This window comes from Sminthopsis crassicaudata, chromosome 2 (assembly GCF_048593235.1).
Source record: "Sminthopsis crassicaudata isolate SCR6 chromosome 2, ASM4859323v1, whole genome shotgun sequence".
Classification (NCBI taxonomy): Eukaryota; Metazoa; Chordata; class Mammalia; order Dasyuromorphia; family Dasyuridae; genus Sminthopsis; species Sminthopsis crassicaudata.
Window position 1 is genome coordinate 493,509,612 of NC_133618.1, and position 20,472 is coordinate 493,530,083.

The following is a 20,472-nucleotide window of genomic DNA, read 5'->3' on the forward strand; positions in this document are numbered from 1 at the left end:
GGACATGTTTAAAAATAAAAGAATTAGGAGCAGCTAGATGATGCAGTAGGTAGAGAGCACCAGCCCTGAAGTCAATAGAACCTGAGTTCAAATTTGGCCTTAGACACTAAACATTTCCTGGCTGTGTGATCCTAGGCAAGTCACTTAACCCCAATTGCCTCAGCAAAAAATAAAAATAGATAAAAGAGCTATAAAGATAGATTAGTTTGACTTATTGGCAATTGGAATAGAGCAAATGAGGGAAACTAGCTGGCATGGTGATGAGCTAATAACTTAGCATGTTTAAAACTATTACTAAGGATACTTCTTTCCACTGTTATCTAAATTCATTTTGGTACAATGGATTTATCATCCTGGTCAGGACCTCCCTTAACTGAAAATTTCTGCAGCTAAGCTTGGGTCCTAGAGAAGACAAGGCACACCCAGCCCTGGGGAAGCCAACAGTTTCCTCTGTGGAAAGGCATCAGCCATTTAGCCCAAACCCAGTCAGAGTTATACTAGTGACACAAATAAAAGGGAACCTCAGGTTATAGGAGGGCATGAAAAGGATGTGGGCTTTTCTACTTGTTTGTCTCTGAAGATGATTTGCCTTGCTGCTGACCACACCACCGCGCCTGGAAGGGGCAGGAGCCCCAGAGCCTCAGCCCCCACAGATTCTGGTACGTTGCTGCAGCTGGTGTTGTGAATCAGGCCGACAAGCAGCTCATCCTATTACCCGGCTATTTCACCACACCAGGGTTGCATCATACCGCTCTCCTTCAGAAAGCTGAGAAGACGCATGGAATCCAGCCCCCAGACATCCTGTTGCTGCAACGAATCTGCCATTTGTTGAGTGTTACTACCGTTGAGTGTTCCATTCTGAGTGATGCTCTTTCTCCCCAGTCTCTTAATAAATACCCAATCTGCAGAAGTCAGGGGGTTGTGTGTATGTGCTTTCTTGGATATTCTAGCTACAGGATGGTAAGTGAGTCATGTTTTGGGGCGGCAAAATCAAACTGGATTTCCTGAGGCCTTTGAAAGAGAGATCATTCTCTGTAATCTTGGGATTAGGAACTCCCAACCTCACCACCCATAAATTCTAATCTTTTTATGAGTTTCTCACCAATGATATGTTGACTAAGTTGACATCATTTTGCCTCCCCTGCCTAAACTGACCTAAGCTGATGCCCCCCCACCACCAAAGGTAGACATCACATAAGCAGTTATGGCCTTACAATGGCCCCTAAAAATATACTCACCTACCCTGGATCTGGGTTGGGGCAGAGAACAGGAGGAAGTGGTTCAGAAGAATTAGCAAATTCTATCCAATGTCAGCTAGGAATCCAAACTTCAATTTCATCTCTTTTGTGGGATACTCCATACAGAGAGGTATATTTGATGCCCCTGAAGTTGTCAAAGAGATGTTAGCCCATTCCAACTTTTAAAAAAGAAGTACCAATCAATCTGTCTTAGGTATTGTTTGCAAGTCTAAACTGAAATAATAGCTGCTCACAATGTAGAGGTAACATACATTTTTACATACAAAATGGAGATGAAAAGTAGAGAGGGAAGAAGACACTAGCAGCTATCGGAGGGGGACTGACCAAGTCAAAAGAGACTTCATAAAAAAGGCAAACTAAGCCTTAAAGAAACTCACTGTTCTCCAATGTTCTTAATGAGGACTTTTTCCTCCTTCAAACCTAGATTGAAGTTCATATGAGGTGGTTACAAAATTACTCAGTCACATGGGAATTTCAGAGCAAGAGATAACATCTACAGAAAGACACCAATGGGAGTAAATTAATAACTTCCCTCCCCCACACAAGTCATTGGGGAGTGAAATGAATGGAAAATTGCTGAGTGGGTGGAAAAAATTGGGCTGCTCTTTAATGGGGCATGAGCCCCTTCATGACTTTGAGAGCCCTAAAGGCATGCTTGAGAGCTCACCTGCTACTGGTGTTTCTCACCCTTCTCTGCTTAGCTGGTGGATACCTGTTGGGGGAAATTGCCACTTTGCAATACAGAGGTTTCCTTCTCTGGACAAAAGTAGGGTGGTGGGGTATTCCGTTGTAAAAAGGGGCTTATTGACACTGTGACCCATTTAGGGGAATCAAACCTCTTCAGGTATCCTCATTCTAAAAACTAGCTAAAACAAACAAAAACCAAACCAAGGAGGTTTGGGAATCACCTCATTCTTGACACTCCTAAAGTAAGAGAAAGTCTCAAATCATGTAATAGCAGATAGAAGGATAGCTTCAAACCTGAATTGGAGAGATGAAGCAAGGAACAAGTTAGTCAAACTCCTCATGTGCCTTCAGCTTTCCCTTTGCTAACTAACTTTCTACTAACCTAATTTGCCTGGTGGGTTTTTTTTTTTAATTTGTATTCCTCTCTTTTGTTTTACATTCCCAAATGCATGAATCCTTCCTTAGTCTTCTAGAGAGCTATCCCTTATCACAAAGCATTTAAAACAGTTCAGAAAAATTAATCACATCTGTAGAGTTCCATACAGTCTCCCTCCTTTATTACCAAGCTTGATCATTACACTGTCACAATTTTCAGTTATTTTTTTTACTTAGATCTTTATAGTATATATTGTTTTTCTAATAACTTGACTTGGCATCAGTTCTTCCCATGATTATCTCTATTTACCTTATTCATCATTTTTTTTTGGCACAATAATCTATTTTATTCGGGTATCACAACTTGTTTTGCCATTCTTTAATCAGTGGGTTTTTTTTTTTTTTCCCCAGTGTGTTGCTATTACAAAAAAATAAATAAATAAATAAAAGTACTTTTATAAACATTTCAGTCTTGATGGAGATTTTGTTTTTATCAATGACCTCTTTGGAGACAGAGGCAGCCTTGAAGCGAGAAAGACTTGGGTCTTCTCATATTTGATAAATCCCGACTTTGTAAACCTCAGCAAATTATTTAACTTCTCCATGCTCTATATAGTTCTCAGAAGAGGTATCATTCTACAACCGAGTTTCCCATGCCAATGAAATGCCAGGTTCATTTCCTATCCCCTATCCCTCCTTGGATATAAGCCTTTTCAGATCTCTGAATCCAAGTGGATGGCTATCTTAGTCATTTTCTTTTGAATTAATTTCAAGTTGCTTTTCTTAAGGATTGGACCCAATCCATGACTCTACTAACAGTGCATGAAGTACCTGCCTTGCACAAGTTTGCATTTTCAAAACTGATTAGTCTCATTTTTGCCATGAACCATTTTCAGATTTTAGGCACTTAGTTCTGTCTTCTCAAAGTGGTGTGGATATGAACATCCAAACTCTTCTATTATCACTCTGGTCAAGCCACTTCTTACTATTGTGAAATTAGAATTAAATTCACCCAACTACTGCCTCCTCTGCATGTGTATACTCCACCAATGGCTCACATATTATGATCCTGGGTAAATCACTGAGCCAGAGAGTGAGGCAGCCAAAACTATAGGTTAAAGAAGAGTGACCAATCTGTACTAGTAGAAAAAATGTGTATAAGGAGTGTCCTTTGTCAATGAAATCACAGGACTGAACCCAAAAAAGGGAGTTCTCTTATTGACAAATTCCAGCCCCTACTTTCTGGTCATCCAGCAGGTGGCCTGCTGACTAAAGGAGCCCTACCTTACTCTGGGGGAATGGGGAAGGGGAAACCTTCCTGAGATTTTTAACAGAACGATCTTTCATTAACTAAGCCTACATGAATTGTGAACAATGTAAAGCTTCTGGCTTTTTGAAAGAACTTAACAAAGCTTGGGTCTATTGACCTGACTCTGTGAAAGCACATTCTCTTTCATGAAACTATTGAAAGCTCTATGCAGCCCCCACATGGGAATTTTCTTTTTCTTTTTTTCTTTCTTTTTTTTCTTTTTTTTCGGTTGAGGCAATTGGGGTTAAGTGACTTGGTAAGGTCACACAGCTAGAAAGTATTAAGTGTCTGAGACCAGATTTAAAGAAATGTGGGATTTGTCACTAAAAGAAAGGTGGCTACCTCTGAGTCAATATCGGCAGCATTTTCCATCTTAACCTTCCAGCTCTTCAATTGGTGTCATTCAGTCATTTCATTTATGCCCAACTCTTCATGATCCCATTTGGGGTTTTCTTGGCAAAGACACTGGAGCATTTTGCCATTTCCTTTTCCAGCTCATTTTACGGATGAAGAAACTGAGGCAAACAGAGTTAAGGATCATAGGACTAGTATGTATCTGTCAGATTTGAATTCATAAGAGTCTTTCTAATTTCAGGCCTGACATTCTACCACTAAACCTAGCTCTTCCTCTTTTTGCCTTTTTGCTTTAATGGAAATTTCACTTTCTCACATTAAGAAGCTGTGTATTATTATTAACACATCAGGACGAACTAGGTTAAAAATCTGACTTCAGACAATTACTAGCTGGGTGACTCTGGGCAAATGATTTAACTCTGATTGCCTCAGTTTCCTCACCTATAAAATAAGCTGGAGAAGGAAATGCAAACCACTCCACTGACTTTGCCAAAAAAACCCCAAGCCCTGGATTCACAAAGAATCAGACATGATTAAAACAACTGAATAACAACAATAAATGTTTATGAGTTGATCCCTCTGCTTCACCTATAGAATGAAAGTACCTATTACCTCAGTGGATTCTTCGAGCTCAGCTGTCTGTGATCTTATCTCTATCACCACCATGAGGTAGGGCAGGCTGGAAATAGAAAGAAAGGGTTAATTTGCTTAGACTGCATTGTAAGAAAATAGGGTTTGGGCATATCCCAAACCTGCAGATAATGACAGCACAGGACAACCCTCCTCTGATGAAGAGACCATAAATCTGATTCAAAGTCCAGCTCTAATATTGAGTTATTAATTTTTCAGGACCCTCAGGTTTATAATTAAAATTCATATTTTTCTACCACCTTAAGATTTACAAAATGCTGTTTGTTGTTCCCCATGATATGGGGAATATATATATTATCAAAGCTAAGGCTTTGAAACTGATTTTCTCAGCATTACAGGTAGCTAATAAGTATTAGAGACAGAAATCCATCCCAGGTCTCTCATAATTCTAATTTTCATAGATTCTTTCCACCCTCTGTAAACTCATTCTCACTGCCTCTCCATCTCTCTAATTATCTCTTCTGTTTACCCTTAGGGAGGTCATGTGATATAGGAGGTAGAAGTCTGTCTGGGCATGGAGTCAGGCTGACTAGCTGTGTGACACTCTGGGCTTCAAATTCCTCATCTGTAAAATGAGGGAGTTGGACTCAATGAACTCCAAAGGCCCCTCCAGCCCTAAAGCTATTTTCCTTAGAAGACATTGATACCTAGCTGCCCCAGGCCTATCTATGCCAAGCTCAGTTTTCCATCAGGGAGTCCTTCATTGCTTAGATCAAAAATTATCTGAATAAAAGGAGGGTTCCTAATTTCATGGATCCCTTTGTCTGATGAAGCTTGTATCTTTAAAAGCAAAAAAAGAAAATGCATAGGATTACAAAGAAATCAATCATGCTGGAATACAGTTATCAAAATACTTTTTTTTTTTTTTAAAGAAAAGTTCATGGATCCCAGTAGTCCTCTGGAATAAACCCACTTAGACCTAAAAGAGAACCTAAAAGAAGGGTAGGAAAGGCAACTAGCTTCTTAAACTACATGGGTTGCAATTCCCTGTGAGAGATATTGTAACTGAATGTGGGGGTCATGAGATTATGATTTATCAGAAAACGTTTGCTTTGATAGGTATACCTATACCTAGGAACACATAAAAAAGGGATCACAAACAGAAAAAGTTTAAGAAGTCTTGCCAGAGGAAAGAAGTAGAAGGAATAAGACTGAGGCCATAGTCAAGAAAAAAGAGACAAGAGGAGGGAAGGGTTGCTGAAGCTGCAAGAAATTAAAAGCAAAAATAAAAATTGAATGAGCAAATGGATAAAGACTTTTCTCCAAATCTGCAGCACCACCCCTCCCCACAAAATGAAACACCCTCCCCAGAACATCAGCAGGTCAGTTGGGCTGATGCCAGGCTCCAGGACAAGATCAACACACCTGCACCTGGGGGAGCATCTAATCTCTGAGGAGACCTACAGCCTTACTTTTGCCCTCCCACCTGGGGAAGGGTATTGGGAGCTGCAAGTTTGGGTGGCTGAGAGAGGTTATCAGGAAGCTGTTGTCTCCTTGCTTGGGGATTGTAGCCTCTAGCTTCCAAAAGACATGCCCAGAGTCCCTACAAGGGGTGGCCAAATCCAAGAGTGGAACCCTAGGGGATAAGCTGAGATCTTTTCTCCAGGATCCAATGGGGAAGCAGGTGTGGGGAGGAAGGAGGCAGAAGGAGCTATAATTCTGTCCTCAGGTCACAGTTCCAGCCTCTCTTATCTCTGAGCCAATCAGGTGGAAAGGGGCACATTATTTTTTCTCTCCTCCTCCCACCCCTGGGGGACCATTCACCAGCTCTGGGTGGTTGGGGCCGGCTGGGCCAGTCTGGTTCCTCAGCATATAAAGCTGCCCCCAACATCTTCAGCCTCTCCAGCTTCCCCCCACCGCACACACACCCCAACACAGGGCCCACTTCTCCCCTCCTCCACATCTTGGCATCCCAGAACCCAGAGGGAGGCTTGCCATGGCAGAGCTGCCAGCTTCTGAGGTCTCTGGGGATCCTGCCCTGTGCAGCGGCCGGTTCACCATCAGCACCCTGCTGGGGGGGGATGATGGGGGGCGACCCCACTACGGGCAGCCTGACCCACCCCCCGCTGCCTACGACACCACTCACAGCAGTACCTTCTACATGCGGACTTTTGGCTACAACACCATCGATGTCGTGCCTGCCTATGAGCACTATGCCAACAGCGCCATGCCCGGGGAGGCCAAGAAGGCGAGGCCCACCCTGGCAGACCTCCACTCGTTCCTCAAGGTAAGAGGGGAGGCTTTTCTGCCCCTGGCCTCCTGGTCCCGCCCCAGCCTACCTCCCCCCGACTCTTTCAATGCAGGGTGAGAAGGGCCTTTTCCTTCTGTGCCTTCGAGGGGCCCACCGCCGCCAGGAGCGGAGCGCCTAAGAGGCAGCGGCTGGAAGCCAAGGCCCTCAGCCCCGTCCCCATGCCCGCTGTGGCTTGGTCCCCTTCTCTGTACGGTGGCCAGGGACGAGGCCTTCTCAGGCCTTTCTTCTAACCTTCTGCATTAGTGGTTCTTGAACTGTTTCCACTCTACAATCACTTTGGTGTAAGAGGGGAAAGGCCTCCTTCTTCAGACACCTGTCAGTGCAAAGGCAAACTAAAACGTCTCCCACCCAGAAAGGGCAGACGCTGCTGCTGTAGATGAGAGGCAGTGAGCAGAAAGTCACCCACTGGGCTCCAAGCCAGCGCAGACCCCGGGGCACAGGCCATGGTTCCGCCACGTGCCCTCAGGCTCCTCAGCCCGGCCTTCCGTCCCCAGCCATAAAATGGGAACCTCACAGGACTGTTGGGAAGACCAGTAAGACAATAATAGGAAGTGTGCGTTGTTAGACACTGTCAGGATACAGATGCCACAAGGTCTGTAGCCTACATACCAGGGCCTAGGCCGCGGCTCCCCATACCCAGCACTCACAGTATCCTGGACGGGTTTCACAACAGCCGTGAGGACACCTCATTCAGCAGCTCATCTTTAAAGCTTTCTGGCCCACGCCAGTGCTACAGCTGCAGTCACATCGGACATATCTAACAGACTCTTCTGATCCTTTCCTCCTCTGGCTCCCCCTACCTGACTCCCCCTCCCAGGGAGGGTGGGATTCCATGAAGCACACTCTCCATTCCCTTTCTGCTCCTCCTCCCCGCCTCTTCCCCGGAGGTGGGCACTGAGCCACCCGTCCCCGCATTCCCAGCAGGAAGGCAGCCACCTCCACTCCCTGGCCTTCGAGAGCCGGTCCAGCCACGAGATGTCCGATGGGCTGGTAGAGGATGGCAGCAGCGCAGCCGGGGAGAAGCCCCCAGAGGAGCCAGTGCGATTTGGATGGGTCAAGGGAGTGATGGTAAGTGGACACATTCTCCAGGGCTCTGAGATCTCCAGGGCTCTTTAGGTTCTACCGATTACAAGTGTTGTCCTGACATATTCTAGGAGCACATTATCCTCCCCACCAAGGAAAGACAGTGTGGTTCAGTGCCAAGAACCCTGAACTAGGACTCCAAACCCATCCTCTACTCTCATCCCAATACAATTCAACAAATATTCATTAAGTCTGTATTATGTGCAAGGCACGGTTCTTGGTACCAGGGACATACATCAGGGGTTCTTCTTCGGCTCTGCAAAAGTTTTTTTTTTTTTTTTTAATACTTCGATAACTCCATATCAATATAATTGTTGCCTTTTAAAATTTTCTTTATTTTCTTTATGCATTTAAGAAGGGGTTCATAGGCTTCACCAGGCTGCCAAAGAGGCCCATGGGATAAACCAAAACAATAGCAACAACAATCATACAAAACAGGTGCTTAAATTCTCAGAGAGGAAATTTAATTCCCGCCCCCGACTCTCTGTGAGACCCAGTCACTCCCCTTTTTGGGTCCATGGTTTCCTCACTCACAGAGGGAGAGCTTGACCGGGGTCACCTCTAGAAATCCTCTGTTCTAGGTTCCTTCCAGATCTGGCATTTTGTGGTTCTTGGGTGGCGGGTAGGGTCATGGATTAAGGATCTCTGATGCTTCCCTGGGCCAGGGAGTTCTCAAAGGCCCAGAGTTAGCAGAACACTTAGTCATTTTTCAGTCACTCCTGACTCTTCATGACCCCATTTTGGAGTTTTCTTATCAAAGACACTGGAGTGGTTTGCCGTTTCCTTCTCCAGACCATCTTACAGATGAGATAAATTGAGGCAAACAGAGTGAAGTGACGTGACTTGCCCAGAGTCACACAGTTAGTAAGTGTCTGAGGCCAAATTCAGGCCTTCCTGACTCCAGGTCCGGCACTCTGTCCCCTGTACCCAATGGGACAGACTAAAAGTGTCATCAGAGGCCTAGCTAAGATTAGGGAAGCTCAGTACCACAAAGCTGGCCACCAGGAGGATGTAGAGGTCACTCACCAAGGCAGAGAGAAGACAGGCCAGAAGGGGAAGTGACCACACCGTGTGATCCTAGATTTTTCCAAGTATTGAAAGAAAAATGGCAGTCACAGAACTGTTAGAGTGGGAAGGCATTTCTGAGGACCTCCTGGCCTGCTCATCCCAGGAAAGACTCCTCAGGAGAACACATCCCAAAGCTTTCGCCCTCCAGCCTCTGCCTTTGAGAGGCAGATGAGACTTTTGCTGTGACATTCATTATTCTATATTCTGATATTCCAGGATCTCACATTACAGGGAGGCACAAACTCGGCTCCTCACTGTCCCCTACAAGCTATGTTATTTACCTCCTGAATGAGTCTGTTTCCTCAACCACAAAATGGGCTACTCTCACCCCCCATGCAAACTATTGCTCTTATATTTCTTTAGTTATTTACATGTTATCTCCCCCATTAAAGAGGGAGCTCTTTGAAGGCAGCCATTGTTTTTGCTTTGTATATCCTCATTATGTGGTACAGTGCCTGACATGTGGTACACATATGATAAATGCTTGTTCACTGACAGAATGACAGATTTAGAGGCAGAAGACATGGCTTCAAATCCTGACTTTGCATATTCCATCTTAAGCAAAATACTTCCTCTTTAGACTTGTTTCCTCACCTCTAAGATGAATGAATTGGATTAGATCATCTCTTCTTTTTTTAATAGTATTTTGTTTTTCCAAATACATACAAAGATAGTTTTCAACATTCACTTTTGCAAAAAAAAAAAAAAAAAAAAAAAAAAATTTCTTCCTCTCTCTCTTTCTTTCCTTTTCCCAAGACAGCAAGCAATCCAATATAGGTTAAAAATGTGCAATTCTCGTAAACACATTTCCCTATTCATCATGCTGCTCAAGAAAAATCAGTAGATCATCTCTTCTTTAACCTTGCATACTATCCTATAATGACATGCTTCTAAAAGAATGTGTAGGGCTATAGAGAAGTTATCATTACCATTACCTTCATTGAAAAGTTTTCATATGGCTCCCTTCAACAATGAGGTGATTCAGACCAGTTCTATTGATCTTGAGCGTCATCTGTACCCAGAGAAAGGACTGTGAACTGAGTGTGGATCACAACGTAGCATTTTGACTCTTTTTGTTGTTGTATGCTTGCATTTTATCTTCTTTCTCATTCTTTTTCCTGGTTTGATTTGATTTTTCTTGTGCAGTGAAATAATTATATAAATGTGTGTGTGTGTGTGTGTGTGTGTGTGTGTGTGTGTGTGTGTAGGATTTAACATATATTTCTATCATGTTTAACATATATTGGACTATTTGCCTTTTAGGGAAAGGGATGGAGGAAAAGGGGGGAAAATTGGAACACAAGGTTTTGCCAGAGTAAATGTTGAAGAATTATCCATGCATATGTTTCAAAAAATAAAACTTTATTTTAAAAAAAATTATGTCAGGGGAAAAAAAAAAAAAAAAGCTTTCATTCAACACCTGATCATATGCCTAGGTCCTATTTAAGACCTGGTCTCAACCTAGAGATGTTTGCCTCAGGATAAAGGCTGAACTAAGAATTCAGAGACAAGGTTTACCACTTCTAGTCTCATTCCAATTCAAATCAGCAAGTATTTATTAAGCACCCAGTACATATAAGGAACTGTGCTTAGTGCTGGGATATATATCAGCCGAGTTTCTTCAATTCTTCAGGTTGGGATATTTAACATATAAATAAGATATCATAGTTCAATGGTCAGCAGATCATTCACATCAAAGGAGGATATTAAATGAATGGCATACAGCCATAAAATCATGTAGACATTATACAAATAAACATTGATGGTTGAATGATCTTTGGACATAATATTTGATGTTAATATTACATAAGTATATTGTTTACTTTTACTATAATATATGCTGAAATATTTCACATAAAACAATAAAAGGAGCTACATGGAAATAAAATAAAACCAATAATTTACAATATAATATGTGATAAAATATACATAAGAAGCCTTTGCAGGAAATTCAAAAAATGTAGTTGCTGATAAGACCACCAGATGGCAGCCTTGTTTCAAAGAATCAGTCTCCTGATCAGAGTAGTCAATAGATCATTTAACAAACTTTTATTAAGCTCCTGCTTTACCATGTGCCAGAGATTGTACTAAAACTGAGGATAAAAGAAAGGCAGAATCATGCTTTGTGCCCTTAAAGAGCTCATTGTCTAATGGAGGAGACAACATGCAAAATACAAAACAAAAAACTCTGTATGTCCAAGGCCTATAAACTATAAAGGAAAAGTCATGGTAGAGGGAAGGTCTCTTAGTGGAAAGGTGCTCTGTGGAGGGCTACATTGGAGCTGAAGCTTGAAGGAAACCCAGGAAGCCGAGAGGCAAAGGGGAGGAGGTCTGAGAGCCTTTGAGACTTCAGGGACCTTAGGACACAAAACGTAAGAGTTGGGACAGAATCTCAGAGATCATTGAATCCATTTTATGGAGAAGCAAACTAAGGTCTGGAGAAATGATGGATTTAGTGCCATCTTGGGCCACACTAAGACAGCCATATTGTTTCCAGGAGTAAAGAGAGTATGAGATCTGTTGTAGAAACAGAAATCTGATCCAACCTCATTTTATAGATTAGTGACCCAAAGGCAAAGGAAGAAAAGTGATTTGTGCAGGGTTTCTGAGGGAGTAAATGTAAGAAGTTAGATTTGAATCCAAGTCCTCTGAGTTCAAGACTTCCTATAAAATAGTTCCTCTCTCCTTTGCCCTGTCACACCCCATGGGGGTATTGTATTCAGTTGTGAGCATCAGGGTATAGGAAAGATACCGACAAGCTGGGTAGAGGGGGGTAACCAGGATGAGGAAGTCCATGTCATGAGAAGATTGGTTGTAGGAACTGGGAGTATTTAAATAAGAGAATAGTGATTCATGAGGGACATGAGAATTGTCTTCTAAAAACTGAAAAACTGTCTAGCAGGAGAGGAATTTGACTTATTCTGTTTGGTTCTAAAGAGCAGAGCCAAGAGCAATGGTTGATACCAACAAAAATGTCCTAATAAAGCAAGGCAGAGGTCATGGCTCTTTTTTTGTTGGGGAGTGGCTGCATGAGCTATCATCTAGAATGTTATTGTAGGGATTCCTTTTGGATAGAGATCAGATGAAAAAATCACTACTTTTGCAAAAAAAAAAAAAATTGCTTCTAGTCCACAAATTCTATGATTAAGATCACAGAGTAAGTAAAGGATGGATAAGGGCTTGAACCCAAATCTTCCAACCAGTAGCCCAGGTAGCCATCCAAACATGCTCTCCCATTCACATAGGGCTAACCAGCATCCTCTTCAGTGCTCTACTAGAATGGAAGGTAGGGTTGAAATGGATAATCAAAAAAAAAACAAAAAAAAACAAGACAATCCCAAAGTCCCTTCTATGAGATCTTTTATGAGATTTTAGAGGGCAATAGATTACTTTTCTAAGAACATTCTCTTAAATCTACATTTGATATAATTGCTTAGCCATATGTAATGGACAAGAAGGATTTAATGGGTAACTGGACAGTGCAGGGAATCAAGTACCAGGCTTGAATTAGGAAAGCCTGAGTTCAAATTCTACCTAAGGCACTTACTATCTGTGTGATACTGGGCAAATCATTCTATTTGCCTCAGCTTTCTTAACTCTAAGATGGGAATAATAATAATATCATCTAACTCCTGGGTTGCTGTGACCATCAAATGAGATATTTGAAAAGCACTTGGTACAGTAGTACCAGTGGTTCATAAATATTTATTACTTTCCTTCTTAAGATTATTTATGATATCCCCCAAGCAATTTTTTTTTGTTGTTCAGCTATGCAATCATGCCTGACTCTTCATGATCCCATGGATAAGAGCATTCCAGACCCTCTATCACCCAGTGTCTGTCCAAGTTCATATTCATTGTTTTCAGGACTCTTATCTATCCATCTCATCCTCTGCCATTCCCTTTTCCTTTTTCCTTCAATCTTTCCCAACATCAGAGTCTTTTCCAATGAATCCTGTGTTTTCATTATATGGTCAAACATTTAAACTTCAGCTTTAGTATTTGACCCTTGAGTAAACAGTTTGAATTAATTTTTTTAAATATTGATTGATTTGATCTCCTTGCCAAGGGATTCTTAAGTCTTTTCCAATTCAAAAGAATCAATTCTGTGCACTCAGCTTTCCCATAGTGTAGCTCTCAGTGCCACACAAAGCTTTGGAAAAAACAAAACTTTGACTCTACGGACCTTTGGTAGCATCACCTTTGTAAGGTGCCCACAAAGATCCTGACCTTGCCAACACTTAAAAGCACCGGCTTATCTGGCTTTAATAATTAGTTCTATAATCCTCTCCCCTTTTACCTCCCCCCCTTCCTCTACTACTCTTGGAATGTGAAGCCTCATCCTGGGTTCTTTTTCTTCTTACTTTTATTTGAAAGATATAACATGTACCTCTCCCATCCCATCTTTCTCTCCTCCATCTCTCTGGATCTCTCTCTCTCTCACACACACACACACCCCTTTTCATTCCAGGAAGTCCAACAATCTGCTCTCCTAATTCTCTCTGGGCAAAAAAATAAACTGGATTTAATTTCATTGGGGCTATTCAAGCTCTATCATAAGGATAAAGATATGAGGGTGAACAGGCCCACACCAAAACAAAGGCCGTTTCTCCTCAGACTTTTTGTACTGGGTCTTGTGTAATTAATGCCAGTCCTGGACATTCTAGTGCCCACTCACCTTATTCCCATGCCTAGCCCCACACGGGCCAGGCAACAAAGCATACTGTCTGGGATCAGCCTGTTGCTCTCCTTTCCCTTAAGAAATTGCCTAATTTGGCAGTATCTCTTCCATCTATCCCCTCCTCTGTTCCCACTGCTACTTTCCTGGTAGAGGCCCTCATTACCATTCCCTGGACTATTCCAATAGACAAAGTTTTCCTATCTCCATCTTCTCTCCCCTCCCCTCCATCCTTCGTGCCATTGTCAGAAGAAAGTGGGTTTTTTTCTCATGCAGAGTATCTGGTGGTATCACTCCTCTGGGGGGAAAAGTTTGCTTATTTCTCATTCGCTAGCAGTTCTTTTTCCTGGCTTCCATCTTTCAAAGCCTTCATGAAGGAGTCGTTCTTCCAACTTCCATACTGAATTCTATAGTCGTTAAAGTGGTTTACTTTCTGTCCCCCAAACTTGCCCTGAAATTTCCTGACTCTAAACCTTTGCTTATTCTGTTCCCTGTGGCCAGAATCCCAACCCACCCTGTACATGTTGAATACTGTAAAGTCCAACTCAAAAGTTACTTCCTCTGTGGAACTTTACTGGATGTCCCCAAGTAAGTCTTTCCCTCCTCAAATTTCACTTAGCACTTTGCTTTCACTTCTTCAGTTCATGTATGATCTTTGTTTGTGTCCCATACTCTTGCTAGACTCCTATGCATGAGGCAGCTGCTGTCTTTGCTTAATATTGTATCTCTATCAGTGTCTCCCTTAGTGTGCTACACACAATAGTGCACAATAAGTTCTTGAGACCTGTTGATGAATTGAGGTAAAAGCCTATTTATTCCCCTGTCCCCCAAGTCCTGAATAAAAATCCACGGTCCTCTTGGGGTCTTCTGCCCTCCTTACAGAGAGTGACTCTCCCTCTCTTCTTAGATCCGATGCATGCTCAACATATGGGGAGTGATCTTGTACCTGCGCCTGCCCTGGATCACGGCACAAGCTGGCATTGGTAAGAGGGTTCCCCAGGCCGGTGGAAGGATAGAGATGGGGGCTGCCAGAACAAGGGCAGAATCCTTCACTTGTCCCAATATTTTCCTCTTGTAAGAAGAAAGAAGGGTCATCCAAGATGCAGAAGGAAGCACCCCCCAATGGGACTTAGGGACGTCCCCAAGGTTCAGAGCTGGGGGCGATGTGTGTGATTGGGAATGGTCAGAAGTCTTTATAAAATAGGATGTGACCTCGGAGAGGACCACCTAGCTCTGCCCTAAGTGGAAAGTGGAGCATTCCTAGTAGAATGCTTTCTGGCAGAACCTCCTGTCTCTGGGAAGGACCAGAGCACTGGACTTTCGTGGTGGAGGTCAGCATGGGGAAATATAAAGAGCCCCAGCTGAGATTTAAGTCCTTCTGCATTACCAACTTCCTTTGCGACGTTGGCAAGTTGCTGTACGTCCCTGGCCCTCATTTTCTGCCTCTTTCATGTGGGGGTGATAAGTTCTACTGGCCTAGTTCATGGGGGCGATGCAGGTGGTCAGATCAGAATTCTGTAGTTATTCAGTCCTTTACGAGTATGAAGAATTAGTATGTCTTCTATCCCTGGCATGAAAGGGGCACTTAGACTTCCCCCTCACTCCCTGTACTCTCTCCACAGTCTTGACGTGGGTCATCATCCTCCTCTCAGTGACAGTGACCACCATCACTGGCCTCTCCATCTCCGCCATCTCCACCAATGGCAAAGTCAAGTCAGGTTTGCTGCCTTGTTAGGCTGCTGCTTCCTTGCCACTTCTTTTCTCCCTCCTCCCCAGTTCTCCAAATGTTGTTGGTTCCTTGGAGGGATCATCCAGATGTGAACTCTCTTGTTACATTCTGGCATCCCCAAGCTTCTCTCCATCATCAAGAGGGGAAGAAGCCATCATACTAAGGGAAATTTCATGGGAAATTCTTGGATTTCTCTGATTCCCAAATTCTAATTCCTTGTCAGCTCTCAGTTATCCTCATGGATTTTCTGTCCATATGTAATGTGGAATGCCAGGTGGATTTCCTCCATGCCCATCATGTGCTCACACTTCCTTCTCCTAAAACTAGGTAATATGTTTGGCCAATGGAGATAATTTCAGTAATAGTGTGAGCCAGAGAGACAAGGGAAAGTCAGTCTGCTGCTTTCAAATGTAGATGATGTCATGCATTCCCAGAACTCCAGGAAATGTTAGTGCAGGGCCAAGAATTAGAACCCAGGTCTCTCAATTCTTATCCACACCCTTTTTTCAGTCAATGAATAAAAATGTATTAAACATTTGCTATGTGCCAGGTGCGGTATTACATCCTGAAAATACAAAGAAAAAAATCACTTTGTTCTTGCTCTCAAGGAGCTTACATTCCATTTGGTGAGACAGCCGCCCAATCACACATTAATTAAGCATCTTCTATGTGTTAAGCACTGGGGAGGCAAAATCCTTGCCCTCAAGGAGCTTTCATTCCTTTAGGGGAAACAATATGAACCTTAATAAATATATATAATATAAATACAAGATAATTTTTAGGGGGAAGGAAGGCACATTTATGTGTCACTTAAATATACACTTTATACCACTTTGCTCACAACTTGCTTATGAGGTAGACAAGGAAAATATATTTTATTTCATTGATAAAAAAGTTGAAGTTCAAAGAGGTTAATTGACTTACTTATGGGAACACATAGCTATTTAGACTGTCCAAACAAATCTAAGTAAGATACAATGAAGAGGACTCATCTAAGAGGACTCATTTGGGAGTCCAGAACCCTATGGACTGGAACTGACTCTGTGCCACTTTAGCCAAATCACTTCCCCTTTCTATGTCATAGTTTGCCCTATATATGAACTGAGAGGGATGAATTAAACACTCTCTGAGGTACTTCTAGCTCTGAGTAAAGGGCTTTGAGCATAGCCTTGTATTCCTTTTTTTTTTTTTTTTCCTGAAGCAATTGGGGTTAAGTGACTTGCCCAGGGTCACACAGCTAGGAAGTGTTAAGTGTCTGAGATCAGATTTGAACTCGGGTCCTCCTGAATTCAAGGTTGGTGCTCCATCCACTGCGCCACCTAGCTGCCCCATACAGTCTTGTGCTTTTAGCATTTTCTTATTTATGCCCTCATGCTCTCACCATCCTCAAGCCTTTGGCGTCTCATCTGGAGTGGGGGAATTGGGTCTCTGTTAGGTGGCACCTACTTCCTCATCTCAAGGAGTCTGGGCCCAGAACTGGGCGGCTCCATCGGCCTCATCTTTGCCTTTGCCAATGCTGTCGCTGTGGCCATGCACACTGTGGGCTTTGCTGAGACTGTAAGAGATCTGATCCAGGTAAGCAGTGGCTTCTGGGGACAGCTGGGGACGTGGATAGAAAGGAGGCTGAGAGGCTCTTCCATATTTGGGTTACTCTGGGTCGAGCTAATCATTTTTATAACTATTAAGATGACATAATTACTGATAAATGAAAAGGGAAATTTGATCTAAAGAAAACTGATTAGTCCCCAATTCTGTTACTTTGGGGAGTGTTTTGCTCTAAGGGCAAATTCACAAAGCTTTAGCTTTTAGGGGAATGTTGCATTTGGGAAGAGCTTGGACTAGATGGCCTCATGACTCTAAGCTTCTTTAAGTCCCTTATTCTACATCAGTAAATTTGGTCATTCTAAGCTTAGAATTTTTAAGTGCCATCGTCTGTTTCTAAAGTGGGAGGGGATGCTGGTGGACTGGGGAAAGGGCTGTCTGGAGGACCTAACGGAAGCGTTTGTCCCACAGGAGTATGGCTCTCCCATAGTGGACCCCACCAACGACATAAGAATCATCGGCGTGGTCACTGTCACAGTGCTGTTGGCTATTTCCTTGGCTGGGATGGAATGGGAGTCGAAGGTAAAGTAGTGCTGTAGGAGAGGAGGGAATGATTCTTGCAGGTTGGGAGAAAGCATCCTAGCACACCATATAGTTCAGGTGGCTTCCTTCTCTGCCTTGAAGGAAGGATGGATGGACTCCAAATAATGACTGACCAAGAGGAAGCTTGGAGGATGTCCAGGTAAATTACAGTATTGACTTAACTGGGAGGGACAAGTGGAGCTCTGTCAAGGATGTGGTCAGTGTGGTGATGCCAGAGGCTCATAGAACAAAAAGGGGAGCTTCAACCATGCATGGAGCGTTTTCAAAGACGTGGTCTTTCTGCTGGGAGAAGTGAGTGCTGGGGACGGAATACTCCAGGAGTACACAGGGAGAGCTCCAATGACGCTTCTGCTGCATCGGAGACTCCCACTAAGTGATTCCCATCCTCTCCCCAGCCCTAATTCAACCTCTCCCCTTCTCAAGGCTCATAACATAAAGAGTATCTCTCTAAGAAGTTTAAAGTCCCTCCGGTCCCCCAATAAAACACTTTCTCAATAAGCATTTATCAAGTGCCTTCTATGTGCCAAACATTGTGTGAAGGACTAGGTATCCAAACACAAAAAGAAGTCTCCCTTTTCTCAAGGTGTTTACATCCTACCTAGAGATATGATGTATGCATATCGAAATATATATAGCATTGCCAAAAATAAAAATGCTCCACCTGACAAGCTTTACAGGGAAAAGGTTTGGTTTGTGTTCATGATTTAACTCCATGTACGCTGCTAAGAGTGAGCCTTTCTCTGAATTGGAAGGGCAGAGATGGTCACTTCTGGGGAGAGGGATGTTTAGGGGGGTCTACACTGGCCACTCCTACCACCAGGTTTTCAGCCCAATGTCTGGCCCTTCTAGGCCCAGGTGTTGTTCTTCCTGGTCATCATGGTCTCCTTTGCCAATTACTTCGTGGGAACACTGATTCCTCCATCCGAGGAGAAGGCATCAAAGGGCTTCTTCAGCTACAGGAGTATGTCTGAGGGCAGAGGTGGGAAGGGGTTGGCACTTACTTCTGCCCTGGCCCTGGGATAAAGCCTGGCCCAGTCTTGGGGAGATGCAAGGGCAGTGTTGATGCTGGTTAGGGTCTGGGGACAATTAAAGTCCCAAGAACTCTCCCTACACAGAGAGGCAATGCGTGTAGTCCTAAGATATCAGACCTGGAGTCAGGAAGTTCTTCCTCAGACATTTAAGTGCTATGTGACCCTTGCCTCTCTAGGGTTCAGTTTCTTCAATTGTAAAAAGAAAAGGGTGATTTTACTGACCTCCCACTAGCTCTAGGATTCTCCTGTGTGCTGTGTTAGAAATCCTTTCCTTTGGGTACCCTGCTGATGGCCCTGTCCCACTTCCAATGGCTGTGGAAAAGCCAGCCCTCTTCCCTATGGCCTTGGTACAGGAGGAAGGGACTGACCCAGCTTAAACTTTTCCAGGTGACATTTTTGCCCAGAATTTAGTGCCAGACTGGAGGGGCATAGATGGCAGCTTCTTTGGAATGTTCTCAATCTTCTTTCCATCAGCCACTGGCATCCTCGCAGGTGCTAACATCTCTGGGGACTTAAAGGTGAGTTGTTACCATAAAGCAGAAATCTGGAATCCCTCCCACTCTCCTTCCTAGAGTCAGTGAATGAGAAGCTCTTTATTGGGCACTTACTGTGTGCCAGTTCTGAGGGTGGCCCTATCAGCAATAGAAGAGAAAGATCACAGAATTAGAGTAAGCTCTTAGAGAACATTTTTCCCAATGGTATATATATATATATATATATATATATATATATATATATATATATATATATATATATATATATATATATATATATATATATATTTACACATATATACACATACATACATACATTAAAAATAGTTTTCAACATTCATTTTTGTAAAACTTTGTATTCTAAATTTTCTCCCTCACTTTCTTACCTCCCTCCTCCCTAAGACAGCAAGCAATCGGATAATAGGTTAAATATGTGCAATCCTTTGAAACACATTTCCATAGTTGCCATGTTTTGCAAGAAAAATCAGATCAAAAGGGAAAAAACTATGAGAAAGAAAAAAACAAACAAATAACAACAAAAATGCTTCGATCTTCATTCAGTCTCCATAGTTCTCTCTCTGGATGCGGATGACACTTTCTATCCCAAGGAATTGCCTTAAATCACCACATTGCTGAGAAGAGCCAAATCCACCAGAATTGATCATCACATGATCTTGTTGTCCCTGTGTACAAAGTTTAGAGATCATTTCATATAAACCCTGTCAATTTTACAGCTGAGAAAACTGATGCTCAGATAGCAAAAAGTGATTTGCTTGAACTCACACTGGTAGAAAGGAGCAGAGCTGTTATACAAGGGATCAAGGGGGATATGACCATGGGTCTAAAGAAGGCAGGAACCTTAGAGGTCATTTTACAGATGAAGAAGCTGACCTTAAGTGACTTACTTAAGGTTACACAGTAAGTGGCAGGATTAAGATTCAAACTCGAATCCTGAATCTTGAGTCACCATTATTTCTCCCTACCCCAGACTGACTCTCCGGCTCTAACTCCAGGTTCTTCCTTGCTCCATCCCACCTCCCACTGTAGGAGGAAAAGAGTCAGTCCCTGCCATCAGGGAGATTAGCTGGAGTCCCAAGGCCCCATACCAGAAATGTTCAAATGTTTGGGGTTGTAACATGGTAATTTGTATCAATATAAATTCATGCTACAAACCCAACCCAAACATGTGTCCTTGGACATTTGTTTAGCCGGCCTTCAGTCAAAGCCCAAGAAACATTTATTTAATGCCTGATATGTGCCAGATGCTACTAGAAAAAATTAAATAATACCTGTCCCTCAAGGAGCTCACATTCTATTTGGGAAAAAATGCATGTACTGATAATAATAATAATAAATAA

At 42.9% G+C, this 20,472-nt stretch overlaps 1 protein-coding gene and 1 long non-coding RNA gene across 3 annotated transcripts in view; one reads left to right on the forward strand and one right to left on the reverse strand.

Annotated features, from left to right (window-relative positions):
• Positions 1-1,844: 1,844 nt before the first annotated feature.
• Positions 1,845-7,364, reverse strand: LOC141557600 (uncharacterized). The gene is made up of 3 exons (XR_012486839.1): positions 7,118-7,364; positions 4,597-4,663; positions 1,845-1,971 (listed from the first exon to the last, which is right to left on the reverse strand). It is a non-coding gene; the product is annotated as an uncharacterized LOC141557600 (long non-coding RNA).
• SLC12A3 (solute carrier family 12 member 3) overlaps positions 6,485-20,472 on the forward strand; it is a 48,546-nt gene continuing 34,558 nt past the window's right edge. Inside the window, exons 1-8 of one of the 2 annotated variants that reach the window (XM_074293469.1) lie at positions 6,485-6,862; positions 7,808-7,954; positions 14,623-14,698; positions 15,338-15,433; positions 16,880-17,019; positions 17,458-17,568; positions 18,439-18,550; positions 19,008-19,138. In XM_074293469.1, the coding sequence (XP_074149570.1) occupies positions 6,572-6,862; positions 7,808-7,954; positions 14,623-14,698; positions 15,338-15,433; positions 16,880-17,019; positions 17,458-17,568; positions 18,439-18,550; positions 19,008-19,138 (1,104 nt within the window). In that variant the 5' untranslated portion in view covers positions 6,485-6,571. The remainder of the gene's footprint in view (positions 6,863-7,807; positions 7,955-14,622; positions 14,699-15,337; positions 15,434-16,879; positions 17,020-17,457; positions 17,569-18,438; positions 18,551-19,007; positions 19,139-20,472) is intronic. The other variant, XM_074293471.1, reaches the window with a different exon arrangement.